We start from the raw sequence: 11835 nt of genomic DNA on the forward strand, positions 1-11835 counted from the left end.
TTAAGCAAATCCTTATTGTGCTAAAACCTGTTCCTGTTGCAGATGTGGAGGTGGATGAGCTAAAATGGTAAAAGAACAGAAATGGGAGCCATTTTAGTGAGGAGAATCACTTCCTCCAACAGCAAACTTTGAGCATCTTCAATAACCCAATAAAAATATCAAAATTTTCAAGCAAAAGCAATACATTAAGTTAATAAAACAAATTTCCAACAATAAAAACCATAGCCATAAAATGCAGCGACAGCAGTCAAGACAGAACAATGTATCATAAAGTAGAAAGCCAAAAAAAATAAAACTGCCCTGAGGTGGTCAACAAGGTTCACACAATGCACATGTCTCAGAGTGGGGAAGTCCTCCACAAATGTGGGGCACCGCCACAGAAAAGCACCACCCTCTGATGCCCCCAGATATTTTGGGCCACAACTCTCTTCCGCCCCACCCCAACCAGCCTGGAGGACACCAAGTTGGCAAAGTCTGGCCTGAAGAGTAGGGCCTTAGTGCATGAATTGTGCAGTTGCATATGGGAGCAGCTGCCTCTTTGGGTAGCAGGATGCCAAGCTGAATAGCATGCTATACATCACTTTGATTTGTGCCTACAAAAAAATTGGAATAGTGTGTGTGTGCGCGCGTCTGAATAATATTTTATTTGATGTTCTTTTCAAAAAAGAATCACAAATACAGAAATATTATTTAGCAACATTGTGTGTAAGATTACATATTCTTTAATAAGTTTATATTTCGCAAAAAGAGGAGCTGGAACAGAGGCAACCCAGCAAGCGATATCCTGCTTTGTTAAAAGGACGGTCCTTTTCAGAGAGAAAAAACAAGCCAAGGCACATCTGGCAAGCCTAACGTACACCAAGAAATGTATAATTTTGTGGATGAGTGACTTATTTAACACTTGCATTATTTAACTCAGCTGTGGTATAATTCAAGACAGGATTATTCCATTGTTTAAATTTTTGCAAAATTCCACTGTTTCTTTGTACACCATTAGTGTTCTTTGGAGTAGTGTGCAATGCATAAAACTCTCAAAATAAGCACTGTGCTGTGTTCCCAGGAGACAACGTGAATGATAAGTCTTGGATTTTGGTATTTACTGAAGGAAATATATTGGAAAGTTATCCCCCAAAAAAAGAACTTGCTTGCTTTCCCCTTCCCTTTCTGCTGTGCTTTGTACACATAAGAGCCTCTTTGTGTACAAAGTCCCTTCCCAATTCTCTTTTGCAGCTCTCTTTGGGAGGTTCTTACACACAATATCTCAGAATAGGAGTATGTTTTAAATGGGAACTGATACATGAAGTGTTGCAGATTTTTAGCTGGGTGCCATATAAATGAGGATGCTAACAAAATTTGGAATATCCTAGATTTCAGTGGCAGATTCTGGAATCCCTCTCAGGATATTTGGACAGGCTCCAGGGCTTACTGGACTCTGAGGAGACACAGAAAAATATTATTCCCTCCATCAGGGACTTGCCGACAATAACCGAAGCAGGTTATTGCCATGATCAACCCTTGCCAAGGTTCAGTGTCTCAGCCCTGGCCTAATAAAGCTCTGCTTTCGTCTGCAAATCATCTGGATTTGCAGACACCTTGGAAAACAACACAGAAGCTTTAATTTTCCAAACTAGATAGGAATAGGAAAGGACTATCTTTAAAAATTGGGGAAGGGGGTACAAAAGAGGACACAGATTTGCATGGAATTTCTATGTGCTGGTTTGTACAAAAGGATGCAAATTTAGGAACAGCTGCTATAATGTAAATAGAAATACATTTCTCCATTGTGTGTATACATCTCCAGCATGCAGGTTGCTAGCTGACTTGTGTGCCTTTTCAGGGCTTGTCCGAACTAGAGCAAAATGTGGATCGTCACTGGCCTGTCTCCCCGTTAATTTAAGGGTGTCCACATGGCAACCTTCCCACTCTAGTATTGTCCTAGGGCTTTGCCCCTTATCAATCATTGTAAAGTCCAAAGTGGCCAGGATTTGGGGCGGGGGACCACATTTAATGATGTAAAGGTCTGGGACAACACTGGGATGAGGTCCACATTTTGCTCTGGTGTGGATAAGCCCTCTATTTGCTGTCCAGACGCTAACTGCAGGGGGCTGCCATGTGTAAAGTAAGATAAATGGCCCCCTTAGTTGGCACCAGAGATGCTTTGCCTATCTTTATAAAGTACCTCTTTCCAATTTGTTATAGCTGGCTGTAATAGTAGTATTGTAACCTTAGTGTGCATCTGCAGCACTCAGAGTGAATTTTAGCATAATAAATATATGGTACTGAAAAACAGCATGTTGCAACACAGAGCTAGTATTGACCAATGACTAATTTCTGGGCACTGAATGCTACAGAGTTAGTATTGTCACATGCTGAAAAGGTCTATTAATAGGGTGAAGAACTCTGAATGGTAGGAGATTTATAATCCTCTTGGAAGCAATAGGCAGGAGGCAAATGATGGAAACAGGATGAGGCCTTCCTAACCAACCAGAAAAATAGCACTCCCCTGGTGTTAATGAAATGATGAAGTCTTGGAGACAAGCAGGAGGGGAAAACAGCCAGCAACCAGTTACTGCATAAGAGTGTCTTTCATCCTCAAGGACTCTAGGAAGTGATCACTTCCTCCATCAATGATGAATGGTGCCACCTTTGAAAATGACCTTTCTGTCTTCTGAAGAGACTGCACTCTGAAACATGTTGGGTAGTCAGAAATACAGTGCAATGAAGTCAATGAGACATGAAGGTGACCAGTTCTTAGAAGCATCAGTTCATCAACTTTGGTCTACAACAGGCATAGGCAAACTCAGCCCTCCAGATGTTTTGGGACTACAACACCCATCATCCCTAGCTAACAGTACCGGTGGTCAGGGATGATGGGAGTTGTAGTCCCAAAACATCTGGAGGGCCAAGTTTGCCTGTGCCTGGTCTACAGAGTGGACGGTGTCCACTGTCCTCACTGTTAGATTTCATAGCTTTTTTGTAATGCCAAATAAAGGTTTGGCGAAGTGAAGTCCTAGCTTTCATGGTGCATACTGAATAATGATTAAGTGTTTTGCAACCATAAATGCACCCTCCAGTGGCCTTACAAAACATTTCCTGTGTTGCAATATATAGTCTGGTCTTCCTTTTTCAACTCACTTTTATTTTATAGCTCTTTCCCCCATTGAAATGAAATAGCATGCAGCTCTTATGACAGGGAATTAAAAACTGCACTTATCTTGCTTTGAAAACAGATTAACAGCCCATTCACACAGCAGATGCTAAACACATCTAGATGACCACCTTCATTGCTGAGGTTATAAGACACAAAGAGAAACGCAACCCTTGAATAAGGCTGGTGCCAATTAAGAAGATAAGTTCACAAAGTGTACAAACCCATTTGACCCCAGGCCAGCTCTAGTGGTGTAGGACTAGTTGTGCAAGAATTTGGATGCAAATTCTATTGCATCCTATTTATGCCCAAAGTTCCTGATCTAGATAATAACTCTAGGTGCAGTGTGACTGGATCAAGGCAAATCTGTTTCAGCGAGAATCTTCTAATGACAGTGAATCCCACTGGTGGTGTTTTTTCTTCCTTCTTTTGGAGGTCCCTTCAAGATTGCATTGTTGTTCCTACTCAGCATAAGAACGTTAATTCTCAACAGGGATGTAGTCTTGTGGGTGGGGGGGAATATTCCCTTGCTCTAGACTCAATATGAATGTTCTCCATTAAGCCATGCAATTTCAGTGTTGTGCAAATCAGAGATCTGATGGGATACCTTGGGAGCAAAAATGTGTCTGAAACTAGGGCTGCCATCCATATGCTATCCAGTGCCGCTTTAAAAATGAATGAATGAAAATGGTGGATTGACCAGATTATTATCTCCTTTCAGAAACTCTGGAAAATGGACCTAGCAAGTGTGAAAGGTGAGTAAAAGTTACCTTTGCCAGTTGCCTATTTCAGAAGTGTATGTAAGGTGCAAGAAGTGGGGATGGGTAAACATTGCCCTGTTCACCTCAGGTATTTGGCAAGAAAGCCCGGAGGGGCTTTGCAAAACCCACATCTTATGTGCATTTGACTTACACAATTTCAACCAGACCTGGCTGAAGGTGGGCTGGTGAGGGGAAGGACCGGAGGTTCCAGGTGCTTGGTGCACCTGGAAGTAGGGTGACTTTGGCCAGTGGCACCATGGCTCTGGGACTGGTGGGGGTTTGCCGTGAGATCATGCAAGAGCCAAAGGCAGCTCACTCACAGGGCACCCTGCCAGCAGGCCTTGCCCAGGAACAAAGGTCAAGGCCTGGCACGGAAAGAGATTTTCAGCTCTCGGCCTTTCTTCCCAGGCAAGGTCTGCCCAGTTAATGGGAGCATCCCCACAACTCCCAGAGCCACTGTGCTGCTGGCCAAAGATGCCCCACTAGCAGGGTACACCAGGCAGGACTTTCCCCCTCACTAGCCAGCCTGTAGAAGGCAGGGTGGCTCAAAGGGTTATTTTGGGTTATGTGCAATTTTCACTTGATCCTCGAAACCTAGCCCTCGCATAAGAAGTGATTCCTCTGTAATAAAAGAGAACGTGTGATGAAACCGATGCTTCCCCATTTGCAAGCTGAGGCATGGGAAAGGAGGGGAGTGGAAATCCCTTAACTTTGGGGGAATAAGTATCTTATTTCACACACACACACACACACACACACACACACACCCTTATCTTAGACAGTTCATTCATCCCTGTGCATCCTGCCCTCATTGTGTGCAAAAAAGGTGCAGGAAATGAATTTGCAACTGCTGCATGAACAGGTGGTGAAGGACAGTAAGATGGGAATTTGGGGGAACTTATTGTCTGCTCCAAGGTTCGCTTTCAAGTTGTTGTTTTATGTGGGATGTTCTTCTCAGGAGTACTGGAAATATTAATAAAATGAATCTAAATAAGTATTGTTTAATTAATATAATATAATATTTATATAAATTTAGTGGGCTGTGTCACTGTAGTTCAGTTTCTCCATCTCTCTCTCTTTGCCTTCTGCTGTTTTATCTTGGCAAAAAAAAAAGGAAGACTTCTTTAAAAATGAAAATGCTGTAAAATGCATTGCCTCGCTTTCTAAGTACTTGACAAGAATCATCATCAGACACGGAAACATTTTTTGTTGCTTGATTCTAGTGCAGCTAACAGAAAGAGATCAAACAAAGATGAGACCTATTGGAAGGAGATCAACGCAGCGATGGCCTTAACAAACCTTGCACAAGGAAAGGACAAACTCCAGGGGACAACCAGCTGCATCATTCAGAAATCGTCACACATATCAGAAGTAAAGACTGTCAAAGTGCCACTAGTACCACCGTTTTAAAGAGAGTTGTTGCTTTTCTTTCCAACACATGTGGACATGTATTTTTCATGCCATTGGTTTCCCCCCACGTAAGATCAGAATGAGAGGTCTGAAGCAAGAATTGAGAACCAGGTTCTTTTTGTAGCACGGTCAGTAAAAATAAGAATGGGAAGTTCTCGCCGTGCAGGCATGCTTGAAATCAATGGCAATCTCTCAAGATCCTGGGCGTGTTCTCGTACGATTCCCATTTGTTTCAGTGTTGCTTGTGCAAGAGACATTCCCAATGAATTATGCACAACGATGGCAATAAACAAATGCTCCCTCAGGCTAAAATATTTTGATTTCTGGAATAAAATATAAAAGCAGTTCTATAAAGGGCATGTAAATTATGGGTGGCGAAGCCTCCCAAGTTTGTTTGTTTTTTAAGTCAAAACTATTAACTTATTTTATTGTATTAATCAAACTGCACATTAAGCGCTGCATTGCTATAACAATAAGTGCCTTGCTTTCGTACAATAAGCTAGAACGTGGGCATAGCTCAATACAACTGTGCCTCAAAAGTGTGCCAACGCCACAACGCTTAACCTTTGCATGTAATTTCTAAATGCATCCTGACCAGTTTAAAGCTGACCTCAGAAAAAGGGTGGACGTTTCTCAAAAGCCCTAGAGCATTTGCCTTGTATGGATTAAATAAATCTCTTCGGTGAAATTGCGACATTTTACAACGGAAAAGTCCACTATGTTAACAAGTAATGTGGGGTTTTTCTTATTCAAATGGGGGAAACGTTGCTATGCCTCTATGGGTTTTTTCTCCCCTCCTGACTGCATTTGCCATATGTTAAAAAATACAAAGAATAATTCCTTTCATAAGTGCAATACTGTATGTGGGGGAAGAGTCTCATATTTTTTGAAGGCGCATCCTGATTATGTACATTAAAGCTTCAGTTACTTTGCAATGTGAATGTAAAAAGCAGAAAAAAACAATAGCCACAGGTGGACAAAACCATTATAATGGAATTGCCCAGTCCTAGAGCTTTTTCTTTCATATGGACTAAAAGGGCTGCCTTTGAGTGTGTGTTTTATGTGAAGAAAAATGTACGTTGACCAGAATGGTCATTCACATTACTTATAATGCCTCTCCTCAGATTTCCTAGTCAGTACATTGACAGAGATTGGAGGTTAACAATAATAGAGAGTCCAAAGGGGATTTAAGCCTTACATAAGAACACGCTCTGATTCTTTTATGTAGTTCAAATGTTTAACTATAAAAAGACTCATTGTGATAGTTTAAGTCGTCGTCCCAATGATGAAACCATCAGTAAATCCAGTTGGGATTCCTTCCTTTTAAGCTCTCCTTCTGACTTATTGAAACTGTTATGTAAGTAAACAAAGCAGATCACTTTTCTGGTACCAAATCAACCTATGCTTCAGTTTCTTATTTATACTGGAGCTCAATAACTTTCCACGACGGAAACTGTTATTGCCTTAATGCGTCCAAAATGTTTTTATTTTGGTACGGAATGTATCAAATGAAGAAAATCCCCATTTCAATGAAGGGGGGAAAGAAGGCATAATGAAATCTATATATTATATAAAGCAAATCATTGGAATTAAAAACATATGGGGCACACACAACACACCAAACAATTGTGGCACTGAAGCAATTTAAAGTCAAAGTAGATGCTAAATTGGGCATTAGAAACACCATTTTAAACTCCTAAATTTGACTAAAGCAAGTATACTTTGCTCCAACCATACAAAAATATTCTAATCAGGTTTACACTCTTGAATAAGCAACAGTAAAGTCAAATATAGCTTATACTCGGGTCAGTAAAATAAAACTGGGAAAAGAGCTGATTGTCCAGAGTCCAGTTCAGGGGAAATGGAAACCTAGCTTATTTTCCTTAAACCAGTTTTAATGTTACATCTGAATAACAGTACCCAGGGTAAATTTGTAAATCTAGTTAGAGATCCAAGTTTGGAAATGAGTTCTCAGTCCAGGAAAGCTGCTAATCCTGTTTTTATACTCAACCCAGTTTGGTACATAAAAAAAAAAATTGACCAAACCCTGTCTGAGGTGGGCAGAGTCACAGCAAAGATCATTAAGCAAAATGCCTAGAACCTGATCCATTTCATCTTCTATGCAGGTATTGAGTGAGTTCAATTTTTCCAGTGGAAAAAGCTATCCAGATGCAGAAAGAGGGATAGTTTCAGGACCTTACATGCATGGATCAGCGCAAGACACAGTGTGGAACTGGATGTCCTTGTAGATTTGCTAGTTTGCAATACAATAATGAGGATCAGGCAACGCAGCCAGAGCAAAATAAACTACATTTCGATTTAAAATCTGAACTGGGTCTTTTTGGAATTTTACTCCTACCCCTTCTGCTTCTAATAAGACCCAATGACCTTCTAAGCTGCCCATTCCTTCTTTACTTGACATATATGGCAAACTCCCGTATAGTGAGGAAGATCAAAACCCTTGGTGAAGCTGACTTTCAGGTATGCAACGCGTTGCTCAAGCATAGCCAGTTCCAATTGCACTAATATAATCTAGATAGCAGATATCAAACCTCGATGTAACATGTAGAACGCATCTTGATGTAACATAGCATTTTGTGGTTGTTGTTGTTTTAAAGTGTACAATTAAAATGATTTGATATGAAAAAATATTTTGTACATAAATATATATATTTTTACTTTTTTAAAATTGCTATTTTGCATTGACATAAAAAGCAGGAAATATATGTTACGACTGTATGAACAGTTGAAGGATACTTTTGGTTGACTTGCATCTTCGTGCAAAAGAGGTCTCCCCCCACAACAGTGACTTTCAGACCTGACCAACTAGACTTTGTCATAACAATGTGAGTTTTTAAAGAAAACAGAGTAAACACTTCACTTTAGTTCATACTATTATAAGTTATTCTGTTATTAACTATTTTGTGACAATAAACTGTCTTGCCAAACTTTTCTGTAAGACATATTCTCTCTGCTTTTTATTTGGGTGATTGGCAACAAAACGGAAGTACTAACAGCACAAAACTAACCATGCTTACTCAGAACGACATCTGACTGAAAAGAACGAAAGCCACAGGACTGGCTGGTATCAAAGATTCTGTGTGCAAGTGTGTATAAGTTGTTTTTTAAGGGGCACCTATGAAAAATCAGGTACTCTGAGAGGTGCAATGTTCCCCCAGAGAGCATGGAGCATCTTGGATTGTGCAGTGCAGCCGCTTGGGGGTAGCAAATATTTTTGGTCCATCCTTGCGGTGTCAGGGCCAGGCTGGAACTGTGAGCAGACCTGGAAAGCATGATTTTCAGCCATGAGTCCCTGAGGTCAGGGATCTAACCTGTTGGAGCTGAGCTTTGAGATGGGCTCTAGAGCCCAAACACCACAGAAAGATGCGGTGTTGTGGGACAGCCTGCAAATGCAGGTTTCTAACCACAGATTTTGTTCCCCAGGTCTATTTAGTATCAAGCCTAGATCCCACCAGAGCCCAAATCAAAATGTGCCTGTTTCAGGGCAACGTCCTCCCTGGGGCCCTCCTCAACGCCAGTTTCCTTTCGCAACTGTACCTCAGTAAGGGGATCACAGGGTGAGGTTGCTGCAGGCACCATGATGGGGCTTCTTTTAGGCTATGAATGTTGTTGTAAGCATGCATAGCAGTATTTGGGCTGCCAGAAAATACGGGAAATGTGACTCACAAGGTACTTTGATATTATTGCAAGTCATCCATTATGGTTCAACCTAGCATGGGGAGAGGGCAGTACACACAGACTCTGGGAACATTGAATACTGCATTTCACATAATATATTGTGCCCCCAAATGATATGTCTAAAGGGGGGTCCACTGCAACATCCACCTGCAGCTGTCTTTGTCACATTGTCTAGGTTTGGGAAACGGAAGAGACCAACAGGGGCAGAGTGAGGTTGATCAGAACTGACTGAATCTAATTTTGGGCCAAGGTAATGTTGCCCAATATTTAGAGTGTTCTTCAACATGGGTTTGTAGAAGTTGGACTCCCAACTCCTTTTTTCTACAACCAGCTTAGCCAATGGTCAGGGATTATGAGAGCTGTAGCTTAACATATTGGAGCCCAAGACTGAAGAACCTTGATCTAGAGCAGGGTTCCCCAAACTTGGGTCTCCAGCTGTTTTTGGACTACATCATCCCTAGCTAGCAGGACCAGTAGTCAGGGATGATGGGGGTTTTAGCTGAAAAACAGTTGGAGACCCAAATTTGGGAAACACTGATGTAGAGGAAGTTCAACAACAAATTTAGGATCTCCCAAATTATTTATGGTGTGGAATTGGGGGATCCACACATTACTCATCAGAAGGAACTGTTCTTTGTCAAAGTAAGGGCAGGAGATCAGGTGCCTAGCATTTATATGAAGCCGGGCCAATCCAGTGGGTTCATAATGCATTGCAAATGGACAGGCTGATGTTAGTCACACGAATTCCCTTCTGTGCCAAGAGTATGCAACCACACACTCCTGAAGCCCCTTAGCTTCAGAGGCTGCCAGTTGATTTCCACACACAACAAACATTCAATTAGACCCTCGAGTTTCAAACTTAAGAGACACTTGCCCTTGGTTTTTTTGTTACATTTTTACTTTAATTTAGTCTTCTTGTTGCTGCATAGTTTCTGGAAACACAGATTTAAAAGTTTTCTTAAAAACGCAAGAAGCATGCTCAGCGGTGAGCCAACAACTAACAGAGTTTCAGTTATTTATGATGTAGAAAACCAAGCATCATTAAAATTGCTGGTCTTTGTTTCAACATATGTAACCGTTTTAATAAAATAAGTAACTTGGTTTTATTTATAATAAAAATAAAAAACAAGCTTGCCATTTTGGAAATAAATGATCATTCCTTGGGCCATAGATTTCATATGCATGTTCTGTTCGCATTAAGTTGTTGCTCAATATCTCAGGGCTACAATCCAAAAGAGTGTTAAGCACGCTTGAGCCCATTGATGTCAATAGGTTTAACTTGGTACTGGACTGTTGCCCAGGAGTTTATGTGGAATGTGATACAGAAATTGTTCTAGGAGTAGGAGGCAGCGGCTCGCTGCAGAGATCTGGCACATGGTAGCTGATTGTATCGTCGTGATAACAGATGCACAGCAAGATCACATCTAATTTGTGCTCAAGTATTTAAAAGACAGGGAATAGTCTGTATTATGATATAGCAATTCTGTGCCAGGTCCTTTGGCTGCTTAAAAGGATCATAAGCACATATGCTTTGTATTCCGACCTTCGAGTTTAATGTCTTTGGTTCTGGCTCGATAACGCACTGTTTGCCTTCAGAAGTTCACTGTCAGTTCAGTTTCATCACCGGGTGTTTTAAAAAGCTGCCAATGAACAGCGCTGATCAGCCCCAGTGCTACCACTGCACCTGCTACACCAAACATACCCAAAAGGGAAAACGTCTACTAGAAGCCTTTTGTTGCAAGAAACAAAATGCAGTTTTGAAACATGGGCCTACAATGCGCTCCTGACCTTTCCTGGCTCTCACAGAGGGAATCAGAGAATTGCAGAGTTGGAAGGGATCCTGAGTCATCTAGTCCAACATCCTGCAATTCAGGAATCTCACCTAAAGCATCCATGACAGATGGCCATCCAAACTCTGCTTAGAAACCTCCAAGGAAGGAGAGTCCACCACCATCTGAGGGAGTCCATTCTACTGTCAGACAGCTCTTAATGTTGGACATTGCTGGGTTTGGGGGGGCAGTTTTGATAGCTAGGGGTATGTGGAGGTGTGTGTTGAAATATTCAGATACTATGGAGTGCCTTGCCAGTCCATGATGCTTCAGGTTTCAGACACCCCTCCATAAATCAAAGTCTGCAGATTAAGGGTGAGCATCATTGACAGTCACCTAGAAAAACTAAATGTAAACTGAATATTTGGCTTTCTCCAGACATCAGTGATTGTGAGACCGACCCTAAAATAAATAATAAAAACCAACCCTTGGGCACATTGCTAAACGCCTCCTGTTCCAGAAGAGAGCAGAAAGAGGATCATGATGAAAATACGCATTAAGAGGAAAAAATGACTAAAAGAGAAAAGAGGCCATGGACACATAAAGCTGTAGATTCGCCGCCACCCCCTCCCCTTCCCCACCCTCAGTCTCCCCTCCCCAAACTCTCTTAAAGCAACTGTTATGTCAGCTTGGCTTATTGGCAGTGGATGTGGTTGTTGGCAGTGGATGTTAGGTCTGGCTCAAGACAACTATAACTCACGCACCTGACTTTTTAAGCAGCTGAGGTCTGGTTTCTTAATGGATGTTCTCTTTTATTTGTCTTGTTGGTTCCTTCTTCAGATATTTTTACTTTCCTGTTCAGACTTTTTCTGGACATGATCCCTCCACCCCTCTTCACCCCCCCTTTCCTGGAGAGAATATTACAATACGCTGGTTCTTTACACTAGATGATATTCTGCTCACTTTTATCACAGAACAATTAAAAGTGTTTCTTGCTGGCTGATTGTCTTTTGCCCTCTCGGAGCAAAGGTAGGCACCATGTTTTAAC

General features: G+C 41.5%; 1 protein-coding gene across 2 annotated transcripts in view; it reads left to right on the top strand.

Moving 5' to 3' along the window:
* Positions 1-7657, top strand: part of MKX (mohawk homeobox) — a 61932-nt gene extending 54275 nt beyond the window's left edge. Inside the window, exons 6-7 of one of the 2 annotated variants that reach the window (XM_053410069.1) lie at positions 3870-3903; positions 5133-7657. In XM_053410069.1, coding sequence (XP_053266044.1) covers positions 3870-3903; positions 5133-5319 — 221 coding nt within the window. In that variant the 3' untranslated portion in view covers positions 5320-7657. The remainder of the gene's footprint in view (positions 1-3869; positions 3904-5132) is intronic. The other variant, XM_053410070.1, reaches the window with a different exon arrangement.
* The last annotated feature ends 4178 nt before the right edge of the window (positions 7658-11835 follow it).

This window comes from Podarcis raffonei, chromosome 12, assembly GCF_027172205.1.
Source record: "Podarcis raffonei isolate rPodRaf1 chromosome 12, rPodRaf1.pri, whole genome shotgun sequence".
In the NCBI taxonomy this organism is placed as follows: Eukaryota; Metazoa; Chordata; class Lepidosauria; order Squamata; family Lacertidae; genus Podarcis; species Podarcis raffonei.